The 19078-nt window shown below is 45.4% G+C and overlaps 1 protein-coding gene across 1 annotated transcript in view; it reads right to left on the reverse strand.

Annotated features, from left to right (window-relative positions):
- sf3b3 (splicing factor 3b, subunit 3) overlaps nt 1-19078 on the reverse strand; it is an 83308-nt gene that overhangs the window by 15456 nt on the left and 48774 nt on the right. The window contains exons 17-21 of the mRNA XM_085990956.1: nt 17235-17357; nt 16246-16400; nt 11795-11969; nt 11249-11454; nt 10469-10625 (exon numbers count right to left, since the gene is read on the reverse strand). Of these exons, the coding sequence (XP_085847082.1) occupies nt 10469-10625; nt 11249-11454; nt 11795-11969; nt 16246-16400; nt 17235-17357 (816 nt within the window). The remainder of the gene's footprint in view (nt 1-10468; nt 10626-11248; nt 11455-11794; nt 11970-16245; nt 16401-17234; nt 17358-19078) is intronic.

Below are 19078 nucleotides of genomic sequence, written 5' to 3' on the forward strand. Positions count from 1 at the left end.
GAAGATATCTTTGCTGAAAATTATGAAATATCTCCTTAAATGTTTGCCACTGCTTTTCTACAGTCTTACCCTGTAATATATTTTCCCAGTCCACTTTAACCAAGTCTGCCTTCATACCTTTGTAAAGGACTCTGGGGTGAAGAGTTTAGTTAACGGCCATTTTATTTACAATGTGCTTCTTCACTCAATGCACATTTCCCATAGTGCATTGCAAATCACCACTACGGTATCCCATGTGGGACAATTCTAATACACATTCAAAATACACAATATATTTCCTCCTCCTTAAAATAGAATGTCCACAAAACAGAATAACTGAAAATGACTATAACTTTGGAAGAGAGGGTAGACTGCCTCTACATTCCGCTAACCCTGGGGATTATTCTGCCCCATGCACACAGGTTAGCACCAACTGTAACTAAGGCGCTCTGGAGGCTGCCTTTCTCTTTGGGGATAACGCCTAGTCTCAGGAGCAGGCTCTGGCTGGCTCTCCCGTGACCCTGCAGGCGTGGCTTCCTCCCTCGATGGCACAAGAGTGGATGGTGCCACCGTCTCAGGGTCAGACGACCAGTCCCTGCTGGAGCCCCCAGCAGGTCCTTGATCCTCTGTTTCTTGGGTTACCTGTGGCGACTGTCTTGGCAGTAACTGGTCTGCATGCCGTCTCCATGTTCAGTCGTCTCCGGTGCGGACTCGGTATGAAACGGGACCCGTCTTTTCAATGACCGTAGCCGGGACCCACCGCACTGGGGTGGTGTAGTTACGCGCGAGGACTTTGCCCCCCACCACAAAGTGTCATTCTTTGGACCTCTGAGCGCGTCTGCTGAATTGATCTTGCTGATTGGTGTGCACCACTGCTTCTGTGGACGTTGGCCTCAGCAGGTCAAGGCGTGTCCGTAGCTGCCTTTCCATGAGTAAGCAAGAGATGCTCCAGTCGTAGCATGAGGCGTGTTTCGGTATTTCAGCAAGAAAGCATTCAGGCGCTGCTTTAGAGGAGCATCACTTCTTGCCGCTTTCTACGCGTGTTTCAGCGTTCTGACAAATCTCTCCGCCAATCCATTCGTGGATGGATGATAAGGCGCGGAGAACGTGTGCTGGATTCCATTGCTCTTGAGGAACTCCATCTCCTGGGATGTGAACTGTGTTCCATTGTCGGTTACGATCTGCTCCGGCAGACCAAATCGCCCGAACATCTCTCCGAGTCTCGATGGTTTTCTCCATAGTGGTAGTGGACATTACTGCAACCTCCGTCCATTTGGAATGGGAGTCCACCGCGACCAGGAACATCGCTCCTTCCACTGGTCCCGCGAAGTCCAGATGGATCCGTTGCCACGGTGTCACCGGCCATTCCCATGGATGCAGTGGCGCTGCTCTTGGCGTATCCCTGGTTGTCTCACATGATGGGCATGATTTTGCTTCAACTTCAATTTCATGATCCAGACCAGGCCACCAGAAGTAGCTTCGTGCCAGCTCCTTCATCCGGACAATACCACAATGTCCTGAGTGCAGCTCGTTGAGGACATGTTTCCGCAGCTTTGGTGGTATGATCACTCGCATGCCCCAAAGGAGGCATCCTGACGTGACAGACAACTCCTTCCCTCTTGACAGGTAAGGTAGGAGCTCAGGTGGTGCGTCTGACACCCGTGATCCGTCTCCTCGCATCACCCGATCCAGCACCTTGGATAGCGTAGGATCCACTCTGGTCTCTTTCTTGACCTGCTGGGCCGTGACAAGGGCATTGCTCACCATGTCAAAGTAGAAAATCTTCTGCTCACAGCCTTCAGAGGGCACAGGCAGCGGAAGTCTTGACAATCCGTCCGCATTGCCATGTGCTGCTGACCTCTGGTATTTGATGTTGTAATTGTGAGCGCTTAACATCAGCGCCCAGCGCTGCATCCTGCATGCTGCCAGGGAGGGTATTCCTGTGTGTGGACCAAAGATCGATGTCAGAGGATGATGATCCATCAGCAAGGTGAATTTCCTTCCGAACAAGTAGTGATGGAACTTTTTGATTCCAAAGATGATGCCCAAAGCCTCTTTTTCGATCTGCGGGTATTTCACCTCCGCCTTGCTCAGGGACCTTGACGCGAATGCAATCGGCTTCTCTTCGCCTGAGGGAAAGATGTGGGACACGACCGCGCCGATGCCATAAGGCGACGCGTCACAGGCCAGCTGAATCTGCAACGACGGGTCAAAGTGCGTCAACACTCTGGGGTCAGTCAAAGCTGCTTTGCTTTCTTGAATGCAGCTTTGCACTCCTTCGTCCACGCCCAGGCCTTGCCCTGACACAGCAACTCATGTAATGGCTTCAACAGTGATGCCAGCTGTGGAATAAACTTTCCGTAATAGTTCAGGAGACCTAAGAATGACCACAGCATGCCGACATTTGTAGGTGCAGGAGCGTCGGCAATGGCTTTCACTTTCGACGGTGCTGTGGGTAGGCCGTCCGCGTCGATGACATGGCCTAGGTACTCCACTGATGGCTTGAAAAATTCGCATTTGTCCTTGCGAACGCGCAAGCCATATTCTTCAAGTCTTCCCAGTGTCTTCGTCAGGTTCTGCAGATGCTCGTTGTCGTCCTTTCCTGTGACAAGGATATCGTCGAGATAACATTGTACCCCTGGAATGCCGCTTAAGATCTGGTCCATAGCCCGCTGAAACAATGCTGGTGCTGACGTTATACCAAAGGGTAGGCGGCAGTACCTGTAGAGGCCCTTGTGGGTGGTGATGGTGCGGTACTTCTGTGAGTCCTCTTCGACATGCATCTGCAAGTAGGCTTGGCCTAGATCAATCTTGCTAAACTTCTGACCGCCTGCTAGACCCGCGAAAAGATCTTCAATGATGGGGAGGGGGTACTTTTCAGCTGAGAGCACAGGATTCACTGTTACTTTGAAATCTCCACATAAGCGAACCGCGCCGTCACTCTTCATCACGTACCACGGGCGTGGCCCACTCACTATGCGAAACCGGCACCAGGACCCCTATCTTGACCAGACGCTCCAGGTCAGCCTCCACCTTTGGTCGGAGGGCGTAGGGAACGCTCCTGGCCTTCAGGAATCGTGACTGTCAGGCTTCACCTTGAGTTTGACCGTAATCCCCTTCATACTCCCCAATTCTCCGTCAAAGACAGCCGCATGCTTTGTCAACACTGCCGCTAACCCCGCCTCTTCGACTGACACCGCATTCACTTTTTTCCAATCCAGATGAATTTTCTCCAACCATGGCCTGCCCATCAGGGATGGATAGTCACCCTTGACCACGTAAACTGGCAGCATCACGGTTTGTCCATTAAGCTCCACCTTGACCTCCGTCTCACCCAGCATTGGGACTGTTTTCCCCAGTGTAGGTCTTTAAGATGAGCTTGGCCGGCGTCAGTGATAGGTGGTTCAGTTTTTCTTTGAATAGCTTCTCTGAAATCAAGGAGACAGCGGCCCCCATATCCAGCTCCATTTTGACCGGTATTCCCTCTAGTAGTGGAGTGACTCCATAGCCTGATGAGCCTCCATTCACCGTTAACACATGGAGATTCAGCTCCCCATCAAAGTCTGTGTCAGTGTCTTCCTGTTCTTGTTTCACCATGTGTAGGTTTTTCTTTTTAGAACGCCAGTTGGATGTGTTTCCTTGTTTGTTTTTGTGTGTGTCTGTGTAGGATTATTTGCTTTGCCCTTTACACACACGTTCAATGTGTCCTTTCTTTTCACATTTCCGACAGGTCAGGTCTTTACACCAGCAGTCAGATGGCTGATGACCTGACCTTCCACATCTGTAACACACTCTGGTGCCCCTTGCATGCTTATCCGGTGTAGCTGCTACCCTGTGCACTTCGTTGCAGCCCCCAACAGCTGTGCATCTTTAGCTGCTAACTCCATAGACACAGCGAGCTCCACTGCTGATTTAAGCTTCAGTTTGTCAGTCGTGAGCAAGCGCTTCCGTGTTGCTTCACATCTTAATCCACACACAAGCCTATCACGGACGGTGTCATTTAGAGTTCCACCAAACTCACAATACTCAGTTAGCTTCTTTAGCACTGCAACATATTCGGCTATGGACTCACCCTCCCCTTGGTTTCGTTTGTGAAACCTGAACCTCTCGGCAATCAGCAGCGGCTTGGGTGCGAAACGGGTTTCCAAAGCTTCCACAATCTGATCATATGTCTTAACGCCGGGCTTATCCGGGTGCATCAAACTCCGTAACAAGCCAAATGTTTTTGCTCCGATCACACTGAGGAACGTCGCCACTTTCACGTCATCTTTAATGCCATTTGCAGTCACGAAAAATCCGAAACGCTCTGTATAAGCACTCCATTGCTCTGCCATTTCATCAAATGGTCCAAACGCTCCGGTTAGCATAGCCATTTTGTTCTCTTTTTTTCTTTAGTCCTTTTCCTCCACTTTTTAAAAAAATTTTTACAGTCCTTTTCCTCCACTTCGTTTCACTGTATTGTTACTCTCCCCCTTCTTATTTGTGTATCACACAAACCACCACCTTTACGAGGTGATTGCATCAGCACTAAACTGCGGGCGCGCCATTAAGAAAAGACAGGAACTTCTTACTTTAAACATCGCCGATTCCAGTGCAAAGTGATGCGCAAGTCCGTCGTCCTCGTCGCCAGTTTGGTTGTGGCTCATGGGGTTTTATACCCTTACCTATATAACAATTATAAGGAGGACTCGGGGTGGAGAGTTTAGTTAACGGCCATTTTATTTACAATGTGCTTCTTCACTCAATGCACTACATTTCCCATAGTGCATTGCAAATCACCACTACGGTATCCCATGTGGGACAATTCCAATACACATTCAAAATACACAACACTTTTCCACACTCAAACTGAATTTGAAATTCTACCATGCTATGATCACTCTTCCCAAGAGGATCCTTCACTTCGAGATCATTAATTAATCCAGCCTCGTTACACATTACCAGATCTAAAATAGACTTCTCCCTGGTTGGTTCCATAACATATTGTTCCAAGAAACCATCCTGTATACATGACAAGAACTCTTCCTCTTTGCCAAATTTGCTTTGTCCAATCAATATGAAGATTAACATCTCCCATGATTATAGTCGTACCTTTCTTACAAGCCTCTATTATTTTTTGATTTATACTGTCCTACAGTGTGGCTACTGTTTGGGGGCCTGTAGACCACTCCCACCAGTGACTTCTTACCCTTATTATTTCTTATCTCCACCCAAACTGATTCTACGTCTTGATCTTCTAGGCCAATATCATTTCTCATTACTGCACTGATCTCATCCCTTATTAACAGAGCTACACCACCTCCAGAATAGGACTGTTACAAGTTTCGGGTCTATCTTGGATATTCTCTCTGCTAGTCACTCCTATAACCGTTCTGAGCATCTTGCAATTAGGGCTGTGTCTGTACTGCCCAATATCTACCCAGGGGCATGATCTGAACCAGATATTTGTCTTTCAACTGTACCCCCATGTGCACCTCTCCAATCTTTCCAAAGGTGGGTTGAGATAACATTTAGTAAATCAGAAATTGTTAATCTGCTTTATATCATAGTGTGAACATACAGATCAAGAGTTATGATCAGACTCACTTAATTCAATCAGTACAACGTATCCACACAGTAACAAAATAATGAACATGTTACGCCTCCCAACATCAGTGAGTCACCTTGCCCAACTTGAACAAAGTAATTTCTAACTACCCTCCTGCATGCCAACCTTCTGAGCTAGGCAAAATCCTGCCCGCACAGCTTTCGACTTAAAAATCTGACCCTCAGGATGCTTTTCGGTCTCTGCTTTCCTATGTTCACAAGAGAAAGGCCCTGGACCAAGGACCTTCTAGCACAACAGGTATGAGATGTTTATTACCAAAACTGGGTAATGAATTGTTTACTGTGAGCCGCTTTTGGGAAAATAACTAAAATGTTAATTTGCTAGACATTGAAATCAACTTATTTGTCTCAGTCCTTTAAAAAGTGCGCATTTAACTTGCTTTAAAAACCCAACATTTAAATGTAACCAGTTTCCAAACCCTTTCTGTGGAAAATGGTCAAAATCTCAAAACTTGACAATGTCTAACCCACTCTACTGATCTGCCTGCTACACAGATGATCATTTTATTTAACAGGGGTCTTTCAAAATTTCAAAACATATCAGATTTTTCCTTTTGTCCTTGATACATTTTACAGCTCATATTTAGCACAAATCATTCTTCAGGTTTAGACTTCTGATATATAGCCTCAAGTCAGAAGAACATAAGTAGTAGGAGTAGGCCATACGGCCCCTCGGGCCTGCTCCGCCATTCAATAGGATCATGGCTGATCCGAATCTAGACTCACGACCACTTCCCTGCCCTCTCCCCGTAACCCCGAATTCCCTTATCTGCTAGGAAACGGTCTATCTCCGTTTTAAATTGATTTAATGTTGCAGCTTCCACAGCTCTCTGGGGTAGCAAATTCCATAGATTTACTACCCTCCGAGTGAAGAAGTTTCTCCTCATCTCAGTTTTGAAAGGGCAGCCCCTTATTCTAAGATTATGCCCCCTAGTTCTAGTCTCACCCATCAGTGGAAACATCCTCACCGCATCCACCCGATCAAGCCCCCTCACAATCTTATATGTTTCGATAAGATCGCCTCTCATTCTTCTGAATTCCAATGAGTAGAGGCCCAACCTACTCAACCTTTCCTCATAAGTCAACCCCCTCATCTCCGGAATCAACCGAGTGAACCTTCTCTGAACCGCCTCAAGAGCAAGTATATCTTTTCTTAAATATGGAAACCAAAACTGCACACAGTATTCCAGGTGTGGCCTCACCAATACCCTGTATAACTGCAGCAAGACTTCCCTGTTTTTATACTCCATCCCCCTTGCAATAAAAGCCAAGATTCCATTGGCCTTCCTGATCACCTGCTGCACCTGCATACTAACCTTCTGTGTTTCATGCACCAGGACCCCCAGATCCCTTTGTACTGTAGCACTTTGCAGTTTCTCTCCATTTAGATAATAACTTGCTCTTTGATTTTTTCTGCCAAAGTGCATAACCTCACTTTCCAATATTATATTCCATCTGCCAAATCTCTGCCCACTCACTTAGCCTGTCTATGTCCTTTTGCAGGTTTTTTATGTCCTCCTCACTCACTGCTTTCCCTCCCATCTTTGTATCGTCGGCAAACTTGGATATGTTGCACTCGGTCCCTTCCTCCAAATCGTTAATATAGATTGTAAAGAGTTGGGGTCCCAGCACTGACCCCTGCGGAACACCACTAGTTACTGACTGCCAGCCCGAGAACGAACTACAGGTAGACTATCCTTTATCCGAAAACCTCAGGACCAGCCGTGTTTCGGTTTTCGGAAAATTTCGGATGGTATTTTATAAGACTGGGAAATTTGTCGGGGGTGGGTCGGCGGGAGTCCACGGGGGGGGGGGGGGGGGGGGGTCGGGGTCGTGCGCCACTCTGGTCATGTCGTGCGCACGACTTACGCTGAACGAAAAAACCTTCGGTTTTTAGAGGTTTTCGGAAGTTCGGATAAAAGGTAGTCTATCTGTATTTATCCCAACTCTTTGTTTTCCGTTAGATAGCCAATCTTCCACCCATGCCAGTATATTACCCCCAATCCCGTGATTTTTTATCTTGATCAGTAATCTTGTGTGGCACCTTGTCAAATGCCTTTTGGAAGTCCAAATACACTACAGCCACTGTTTCCCCTTTATCCACCCTGTATGTTACGTCCTCAAAGAATTCGAGCAAATTTGTCAAACATGACTTCCCCTTCATAAAACCATGCTGACTCTGTCCTATTAAATTATGTTTATCCAAATGCTCTGTTACTGTTTCCTTAACAATGGACTCCAACATTTTGCCAACCACAGATGTTAGGCTAACTGGTCTATAGTTTCCAGCTTTTTGTCTACTTCCCTTCTTAAATAAGGGTGTTACATTAGCAGTTTTCCAATCTGCCAGGACCTTTCCCGAGTCCAGGGAGTTTTGGAAAATAATCACCAATGCATCCACAATCCCTACCGCCACTTCTCTCAAGACCCTAGGATGTAGGCCATCAGGTCCGGGGGATTTATCCGCCTTAAGTCCCATTATTTTACCGAGTACCATCTCCTTAGTGATTTTAATCGTGTTTAGCTCCTCCTCCCCCATTGCCCCGTTTGTCCAGTGTTGGGATATTTTTAGTGTCCTCTACTGTAAAGACTAATACAAAATCTCCATGTTCCCCACCACTAGTTTCCCGGTCTCATCCTCCAAAGGACCAACGTTCACTTTAGCCACCCTTTTTCTTTTTATATAGCTGTAGAAACTCTTGCTATCTGTTTTTATATTTTTTGCTAGTTTACTTTCATAATCTATCTTCCCTTTCTTAATTAATCTTTTAGTTATTGTTTGCTGGCTTTTAAATGCTTCCCAATCTTCTATCCTCCCACTAGATTTGGCTACTTTATATGCCCTTGTTTTCAGTCGGATACTATCCTGTATTACTTTACTAAGCCACGGATGGCTGTCTTTTCTTTTACTCCCCTTTTTCCTCAGTGGAATATATTTATCTTGAAAGATGTGAAATATCTCCTTGAATGTAGACCACTGCTCTTGTACCGTCTTACACTTTAATCTGTTTTCCCAGTCCACTTTAGTCAATTCTACTCTCATACCTTCATAGTCTCCTTTGAGATCCAACTCTCTCACCCTCAAACTGAATTTGGAATTTAACCATATTATGGTCACTCATTCCAAGGGGATCCTTTACTAGGACATTTTTTATTAATCCTGTCTCATTACACAGGACCAGATCCAAGATTGCCTGCCCCCTGGTTGGTTCAGTTACATACTGCTCAAGGAACCCGTCCCTAATACACACTCTATGAACTCTTCCTCAAGGCTGCCATGCCCAATTTGATTAGTCCAGTCAATATGAAAGTTAAAATCCCCCATGATTATAGCTGTTCCCTTATTACAAGCCCCAACTATTTCCTGATTTATACTCCGACCAACAGAGTTGCAACTGTTAGGAGGCCTATAGACTACGCCCACTAGTGACTTTTTCCCCTTATTATTCCTTATCTCCACCCAAACTGTTTCACTATCCTGATCCTTTGACCCAATATCATTTCTGACTATTGCAGTGATTCCATCCTTGATTAACATAGCAACCCCACCTCCCTTTCCTTCCGGTCTGTCCTTCCTAATTGTCAAATACCCTTGTATGTTTAGTTCCCAGTCATGATCATCTTGCAGCCATGTTTCCGTAATGGCCACCAGATCATACCCATGTGTAGTTATTTGTACCGTCAACTCGTCTATTTTGTTACGAATGCTGCGTGCATTCAGAAAGAACTTTCAAATATGTTTTCTTACAATTTATTCCTGCTATTACCCCTTTTACTACTTTAGCATTATACATTCTGTCCCTTCCTGACACTCTGGTTTTTAATTCCCCCACTGCTACCTTGCTCTATTGCCTTCTCCGCTGTCATTTTTATTTTTCGCTCTCTTAAAACCACCCCCCCACTAATTAGTTTAAAGCCCTCTCTACAGCCCTAGTTATTCGATTCGCCAGGATTCTAGTCCCAGCACTGGCCAAGTGAAGTCCGTCCCAACGGAACAACTCTCTCCTGTCCCAGTACTGATGCCAGTGTCCCAAGAAGCAAAACCCATTTCTCCCACACCAGTCTTTGAGCCACGCATTTAACTCTCTAATTTTATTTACCCTAGCCAAATTTGCACGTGGCTCAGGTAGTAATCCAGAGATTATTGTCTCACCATTCAAAAAAATATATACTTTGTATGGGGTTTATCCCAAGACTCATCACGATGGATATCTAGTAACGTGAAGAAATATTTCAGAAACGTCAGCAGTCTTGGGTTTAAAAAGAAACCATACAACTATAAAAAGCGGCTTTTATTTAGCTGAGTTAAGCACACTGAATAGTATCACAGGAACCGAGGCAGCCCTAATGGGAAAGTGGTGTAGCTCACCATTTGATAGAGGCAAAGCATAACAGAACCACACAGACCAGAAGGGCCCAGGTTTGATTGCTGGTCCATGTAGTAGACTGATCTCAGACAGGATAGCAGCAGGGGCACAACAACTGGCTTCAGCACTCTTGAACAAGGGAAGGGACAAATCAGCCAGGATTCCTGCTCCTGATCGCTAGCCAGTGGCCTCTGTAGGAAGGTGCACATGCAGAGTTCAGGTGAGGCAGGATTAGGCTCAACTGTGAAGCCCTGCAATCTCCATTAGTCTGGTGGTACACACAATCTAGGCTCACACATTAAGAATAGCCACTGGAGTGAAAGAGGCAAAGGGAGGTAAATTGGAAAACCTCCACAAAAATTAGATAATTTGGATGAGACACTGGCAGCTTTCTGAGCTGTGTTAGGATCACTGCATACGCACGCTGGAAATCCAGGGAGCATAACTAGAAGGAAAGAATAAAACGCATTTAACAATCTGCAGCCTGCTATCTCCCATATGCACCACTGTCTCACCTTGTGCACAAATTCCAGCTTCTCTCCGCTGTTGATTAGTTTGTACGTGTAAATGTATCCGCCTCCGACTGAGCGAGGATTGAGAAGCAGGTCCTTGCCGACTCCAACCAGCACATACCAATCATCGCCACCATTCCCAAACTTACAAACAGCAACACTGGGAACACAATACACCCAATATTAGTATTACCTAACGACTTCAACAAACACCCAACATGAATAAAAGCACATGAGCCACAAACTATAATTACAGCCAAAACATGGCTTTAGTATTTCCATGACATTTTATTGTGAAAATGTGTCTCTTGCTACTGATGCTCTACACTCCCTTCCCCAGCAGCTAACTCCATCAAAGAGGGGTTGAAGATACTCAATTTTATGAGATGTCTTGTCAATAATAAACCCGCGAACTACTGACATCCAAGGAGGTCAAGATTTAAATCTATTTATTAAATGAGACCAGACACTTAAATAAAGCACTGCAAAATCCCATCATACAAGAGAAAATCAAACACAGGTTCAATGCTGGTTAGATTAAGTCAAGCTGGATTTTCACATCATTCACAGCCCTTGTAAACGAGTGCATGTACAGGTACACTGACCAGTACTATAGATGGATACTATGCCAGTAGGCCATGTGCCCCGTTAGAATAAAGAACTCTGATTAAGTGCGTACAGGTAGATAGGCACAATATATATGGATAAAATGTCATAGGCAATGTAACCTGCTGAAGTATATGCATTTCATCACTATGATTCTTGTGCTAAAACCGGTTATACCTGAATGCTGCTTCATTCTGTTCCAACTGGATTTGATCGTACACAGTGCCCTGGATGGGGTTCATTACTCGAACAACAGATGCCCACTGTCCACTCCCTGCCTTGGGGGATCCAAAAATGGATTCAGGCAAGTTCTCGTTCAAGAAGGCAGCTGCCATCTCTGCTGCCAATTCTCGCTCATCCTCTCCAGCTGCTTCCACCATTTCCTTAGCAACAGATAACACTGAAGCATTAATATTCTGATGACGTGCTAACACTCAAATCGTTAATCTATCTTACTCTAAGATGTACACTTCCAGCATTTTCTGCTCTTAAACACAGAAGTGTCAATGTATTCAGAACAGAGTTAGTCACATTCCAATTCAGTAACTAAAAATTACTGCGTTGTGAAAAGAACCCAGTCATATATATGCAAAGAAGCAACTTTACTTCAGTATCAGGTTAAGTCTTTCAGCATGTGCTGTGCAGTAAGAACTAGCATTTCTAGACTTTTTTTGTGCTAGAACGGCACTGAGCTGGAGTCATAATCGGTGACTGGCAAGTTACCTCGGCCATTTGCTGTTTGCGCTGGGCTTTGGTGGCCTCTGTGTAAGCATTGTGATCGGTCTCGATGACGATGATGTTGTTGCTCTCTGGGTGAATGACAAACTTCCTCGGGGTGTACTGCAGAGAGAAGGAAACCTGATTGAACACCGCTCCCAGCTTCTCGAGAGCCAAGATTCTAGAAAGAAATCAAAAGAAAAAAATTAATGGGAACGTTGCAGCCCATAAATACACTCCTCTGTCACTACACTCGCGCAATAGCACTTTACCTTAATAGCCCTTTGAGTGAGGTTAACCTGATTTATGGAGTCGCAGTGAAACACATGAGAATGAAACCTACGTTTAGGATTTCCATGCTTACATCATTCTCTAGCTGAATGAATATTCGAGTAAACCACTCCCCAGTCTTGGCATCTGTAGGAGGCACGCAAGAGACAGGCCCTCGATAAATCACTGGGAGAGAGATGGGGCTATCAGAAATACACAACACTTCTTCCGGAAAAGTATGTACTGTCTTACAAATTTAATTTGACTGAATGGACGAGGGAAATTCGGTAGACATTGTCTACCTGGGCTTTCTGAAAGCCTTTGATAAGGCTCCTCACACTCAAGACACTGTTCAAAAGCAAAGCCCGATGTATACTCTAGAGTTTCATAGGACAGCGGCCGTGACCCGCTGGACATGACCAAAACCTACACCATAAAAGGACACACATAATATAGCATCAAAATAGTGAACAGCAAGGAGACTAGAAAGCACAGCTTGAGAATAGTAATGAGCCAACTTTAAATCAGAAACATTGCAGTAATCACAAGATATCAGGTGAAACACAGACTGAATGTAGCATCATTTTAAAATTTGTTCACTTTTTATGCTGTGCTGACGCTACATTTATTAAAGTTAAATGCCATTTGCCATTGTGAGGTCCACACCCCGAGCACATCCAAATCTCTTCGCATTTGATTGCACTCCTCTACTGCCTTAACCCATGCACAGATTTTGGTATCATCTGCAAACTTACTGACCATACGCCCAAGACCATTGGTCATTACAAAAGACGGTGAACAGTAGCAGGCAGAGGACCGATCCCTGGGGGACACCACTGGTAGCATGGCTCCAGGCTGATCCACATCTGTTTATTACAACTTTTTGGCTGCGGGATTGGTGCCAATTCCTAATAAATCGTATCAAATTCCTACTGATACATGATTCTATCTTGTGAAGTAACCTAGTGGGTCAATGTGCCATAAAAGATCTTCGGGATTCGTTCATCAGACATTGTCCCAGAGGCGCCCACGGAGTTTGCCAAAAGCTGAACTGGCTTTGACGATTCTGCAAGATGCTTCTGTATCAATATAGACTTTTCTAGACAGGGTGCTGCCCATGTGAATCTGTCCACAGCATGAAGAGTGTGAGCACCGATTGAGATAACTGTAGAGTTGGACTTCAAGGTTGAAGAGTTGCCCATCAGTCCCGAATCTGATCGCGACTCCTATTTCGACACTATTGAAAGCCACGCGAAGCATAGCGTCAAACAAAACATTAAAGAGTGATGATGCAAGGATGTTTGTAACAGGAAAGGCGATGGAATTGTCCCCAGCTTCCATCACTCAAGCCATCGTGGAATTGTTTGACCACTTCAATGAATTGGTCTGGACACCCAAACTTGGGAGAGGATTTTCAAGAGACCGTCTCTACTGATAGCAGCGAATGCCTTTTTCAGGTCAAAGACAGAGGGCTCTATTTTTCTTGGAGCAGTCTGGCTGCGAAGATCAGATTAGTCGTGTCTCTTCCTTTGCTGAACCCACATTGACTGCTAGTAGGATTTTTTCAGCAGTGTGTTAAATAAAGCAATTAACCATCACTCTTGCAAGCATCTTTCCAGCAATAATAAGTAGAGATTCCCCAGTGATTATCACAGATAAAACAATTTCCCCTTCCCTTGTAGAGGTGGAGAATTGAACTTTTAGGGGATTCTTTCAGAGTGCTTCCCATTTGAGAGCAGCCAGATGGTCATTGCAGTCTCAGACAGGAGGTTTTTTTTTGCAAGAATGTAATTGATGGCTCAGCGGGCAGCTGATTGATGGTCTCATCATTGATAGCAATTTCTTATTTAAAAAGGTTTTGAAAATTATCAGCCCATCTTTTCAGGATCTGATTTTTGTCTTTGAGGACAGTGGTTTCATCGATGCTCATAACGGGCAGAACTATTAGATTGGGGGCCATATACTATCTTAAAAGGAACATAGGAACAGGAGTAGGCCATTAAGCCCCTCGAACCTGTTCCGCCATTCAACGAGATCATGGTTGATCTGTGACCTAACTCCATATGCCTTTGGCCGATATCCCTTAATAACTTTGGTTAACAAAAATCTATCAATCTCAGCTTAAAAATCAATTGATCTCGCATCAATTGCCGTTTGCGGGAGAGTTCCAAACTTCTACCACCCTTTGTGTGTAGAGGGGTTTCCGAATTTTACTCCTGAAAGGTCTGGCTCTAATTTTTAGACTATGCTCTCTCGTCCTAGAGTCCCCAACCAGCAGAAATAATTTCTCTCTATCTACCCTATCTGTTCTCCTTAATATCTTGAAAATTTCGATATCATCCCTTAACCTTCTAAATTCTAGGGAATTATAGAAGTTCTTCCTGTCATTCTGCTCAGCATAAGACTGCAATTGATCTAACTTTTTGCTCTACCAGGTATCACACATAATCCTTAAGTTTGGTCTGGACTGGTTTACAAATGTTGTTTTAAGTGTGCTCCTTCTTGGTTGACGACTTGTCCTTTATTCACAATTGAATGCAGCCGCTGATTCTCATCAAGTAACCTGAAAATATCATTTTTATCAATACTAATGCTTAGACAGTTTGGCCCAAGACTTCCCAAGCTGCATTGTGGACTGTGTCTCTGAAGCAGTTCCAGTCAGCTGCAATGCCACCAGAAGCTGTACTTAGTGATCAAATGGTTTTGAGTAGCTGTGCAGTTTTTCTTGGGCAAACAGACTTGAGCTTGCTTCCATTTAACTTTGTGGGTGATATTTTGGCCCTAGGGCCTCCGAGGTGGTAATGTGAATGTTGAGTTTTGCATGAATGAGACGCTGGTCTGTCCAACATTCAGCACCTCTCATTGCTTTGGTGATTTTGATATCGTTAATTACATTTTAGTCAGAAAACAGGACAAGAAAGAACGAACTTGCATTTATAAATTGGCCTTTCACAACCTCAGGACATCCCGAAACGCTGCAGCCAATTTGCACACAGCAAGCTCCCACAAACAGCAATGTGATAATGACCAGTTAACCTGTTTTAGTGATGTTAGCTGCAGCATAAATATTGACCAGAACACCAGGGAGAAGTCCCCAGCTCCTCAAACTAGTGCCGTGGGATCTGATACATCCATCCAAAAGGGCAGACGGAGTTTCAGTTTGAAGTCTCATCCGAAAGACGGCACCTCCAACAGTGCAGCACTGGAGTGTCAGCCTAGATTACGCTCAAGTCTCTGGAGCGGGGCTTGAATCCACAACCTTCTGACTCAGAGGTGAGAGTGCTACCCACTGAGCCATGGCGAACATCACAATGTAATCAAACAGATGTCAATGTTTGGAACGAGGGTGCATGTAACACGTCTTGTGCCTATTTGGCAACCGGAAGATGGTGTTGGTGATGATCAGGCTGTCTTCGGTGTATAAGGAGCAAAAGGCTGTTGCAATTCCTAATGCCATTTTTGCCAATGATTCCCCACCAGGTTTGATGGTCTGAGCAGACACGAGCATTGAAGTTGGCCAGGATGATGAGTTTGTCAAGGTAGGTACCCAAGAGATAGGGTGGTCTCAATCTTCATGAAACTTGTTTTTGATTTCATCTGGTTTGGTCAAGGTCCATAGGCACTGATGATGGTGGCATGACATTTCCCAGCAAGTGGCAATCTAAGTGCCATCAGACAGTCATTGATACCTTTGGGAAAGTTCTCAAGTTTGTCTGTAATACTGGATTTGATAGCAAAGCTAACACGGGACTTGCAACGTTCTTCTTTGGGACAGCTACTCCAGAAGGTGGTAAAGTGAGCATCATTTTCCTTAAGTTGGCCAACTTTGGCAAAGCGAGTTTAGCTTTAGTGCTACAATGTCTATTTTACATTGTTCAGTTCTCCGGCAATCAGCTCAGTTCTGCTTTCAGGTCTATCAGTTAAATTATTGTCCACAAGTCATCAAACATTCAAGGCAGCAATGTGGAGAGGGAAAGATTTGTCTTAAAACAGAGGCGCTCAGACCTCCACTTATAGGGGTAGATGAAGTTGAAAAAAAAACGCCCAATTTTTGGCAAGGTTGTGTGTGCGAGATGCCAGATGACACCCACCCAGGTGGCGGCACTCACTATATACATTTCGCAAATCTTTTAGCAGCGACAATCCCATTTTACATGGTCCGGGCCATTTTTTTTGGCGACACCTACCTCAGCGTGTTGGTGGAGATGGCCACAATACCCTCAGGGCACTGCTCAGAGGCAAAGCCAGATGCATACTCTAGAGTTTCATAGGACAGCGGCGTCAGGTGGAAACGAGACTGGTACGAATAGCTCAGCCATGACCTGCTGGACATGGCCAAAACCTGCACGGCAAAGGAAACAAACAATATAGAATCAAAATAGCGAAGGGCGATGAGATTAGAAAGCTTGAGAACAAGCCAACTTTAAATCAGAACAGTGCAGTAATCATAAGATATCAGGTGAAACACGGACTGAATGTATCATCATGTTAAAGTTGTTCAACGTTTGAGGGTTGGAGGACAATGACTTCACCAGACTTCAAATGGCACCACTCGCGATTTTCTAACATGACAGTACCACTTCCACACTTCCCCATTTAACGAGAATCCAAACAAGTGCCCCAGGGTCCCAATTTTGATTAAATTACTTACAAATATCCAACCCAAGAGTACAAAGGCATACCCAGCCAGCCAAAAGTACGCCAATGAGTACAGAAATCACTTTCCACGAGCGTGTGGGCAGGTTAACAAATGGTTTCTGCTGCCAGCATTGTTAAAACAGCCGAGAAAGCTTTGGGGGGGGGGGAAAGAGGGGGGATGAATTCCTTCAAAGTAGCTCAGAGAAGGATGAAAATGGCTGGGAAGTAAACTGTAAGGAGTTAATGAAATTTTGTGGCAAGTTTAATGCAAAGGCAAATCTTGGAAAAGTAACAGGAGTCACAATAATTAATTGACACTTTCCTGCTTGCGTCACACATTTCCCTCCAGGCTGTAACATCCAACATTAGATTTTTAACAATCTTAGTGATCTTTAAGTAAGCTATTGCTTAAGATTACAACCCATGATCACCAAGTACCCCCTGCCTTGAACGGGTTACTGAAAGCTCGTAATTTTCATGTCATTATCGTCCAACCCTTCAGCTCGCGAGGGCTGGGGACACAATTGTGCACACTCACCGCTTCTTGTCCCTGCATCCTGACCCTGAAAAGCTTGACGGGCCGTGAACCAAGGTATCGGGTCCTCGTGTCAGACAGGTCTCCGGTGACTGGGTCCAACACTGTCCTTAGTAATACACCATTCTAAAAGAACCACAGGAAAATCTTAGAATACACACCAGGAAACCGGCACTCAGCTGGGAACAAGGCACAAAGAAATACAGCAGCACATCTAGAACTCGTATTTATATCTAAACTCTCGCAGCCAGTACCATGTGCAAACTTAAAGCAGCGCCTCGCCCTGGTGACGGTGCGGAGTTGCAATGAAGCCTGCCACAATGTGATAGGATCAGGGCCAGGGCCACACACTAAACCCTGTCACAGCGTAGCCCTGATTTCAACTGTGTTGCTGGGCGCAGCGATGGCACAAAGGCATGGAACAGTTGCCAGGGATTCAGCCCAATGAAGAGGGGTAACCCAGAGTGAGCAGAAGAGGGGTAACCCAGAGTGAGCAGAAGTGGGGTAACCCAGAGTGAGCAGAAGTGGGGTAACCCAGAGTGAGCAGAAGTGGGGTAACCCAGAGTGAGCAGAAGAGGGGTAACCCAGAGTGAGCAGAAGAGGGGTAACCCAGAGTGAGAAGAGGGGTAACCCAGAGTGAGAAGAGGGGTAACCCAGAGTGAGAAGAGGGGTAACCCAGAGTGAGAAGAGGGGTAACCCAGAGTGAGAAGAGGGGTAACCCAGAGTGAGAAGAGGGGTAACCCAGAGTGAGAAGAGGGGTAACCCAGAGTGAGCAGAAGAGGGGTAACCCAGAGTGAGCAGAAGAGGGGTAACCCAGAGTGAGCAGAAGAGGGGTAACCCAGAGTGAGCAGAAGAGGGGTAACCCAGAGTGAGCAGAAGAGGGGTAACCCAGAGTGAGCAGAAGAGGGGTAACCCAGAGTGAGCAGAAGAGGGGTAACCCAGAGTGAGCAGAAGAGGGGTAACCCAGAGTGAGCAGAAGAGGGGTAACCCAGAGTGAGCAGAAGAGGGGTAACCCAGAGTGAGCAGAAGAGGGGTAACCCAGAGTGAGCAGAAGAGGGGTAACCCAGAGTGAGCAGAAGAGGGGTAACCCAGAGTGAGCAGAAGAGGGGTAACCCAGAGTGAGCAGAAGAGGGGTAACCCAGAGTGAGCAGAAGAGGGGTAACCCAGAGTGAGCAGAAGAGGGGTAACCCAGAGTGAGCAGAAGAGGGGTAACCCAGAGTGAGAAGAGGGGTAACCAAAGAGTCAACAAGTCATTCGTGTGCATCTCCAAGTAGCAGGTTACAGATCAGTTTAGGCGAGATGAGAAGCAAGTCGTCTGCCCATCCTCTTCAACGCATTCACTGCTGTTTGTCTGGTGCTGGCCCACAATTTAAGAGGAGTCCTAATGCCACCTGGACAGTGAAACTGAGTGGTTTATAACATATATTATTTCAAACCTCATTTGAAGTTTTGAAGAAGGGTTCGACCCGAAATGTCAACTCAAATTTCTCTCCACGGATGTTGTCTGACCTGCTGAGGTTTTCCAGCATTTTCTGTTGTTATTTCTCATTAGATTACAGCCGTACATAGAATTAACAGTGCAGGAACAGGCCATTCGGCACAAGTGGTCTGTGCCCGTGTTCATGCACCACACGAGCCTTCTCCACTATACTTCAACGCGCCCTCTCAACATATCCTTCTATCCCTTTCTCCCTCGTGTGCTTATCAAGCTTCCCCTTAAATACATCTATATGTTATTCGCCTCAACCACTCCATGTGGCAGCGAGTTTCACATTCTTACCACTCTCTGGGTAAAGAAGTTTCTCCTGAATTTCTTACTGGATTTATTAGTGACGATCTTATATTTC

The sequence above is a fragment of the Somniosus microcephalus genome, chromosome 6 (assembly GCF_052327205.1).
Source record: "Somniosus microcephalus isolate GS21.2 chromosome 6, FLI_Smic_1.0, whole genome shotgun sequence".
Taxonomy (NCBI): domain Eukaryota; kingdom Metazoa; phylum Chordata; class Chondrichthyes; order Squaliformes; family Somniosidae; genus Somniosus; species Somniosus microcephalus.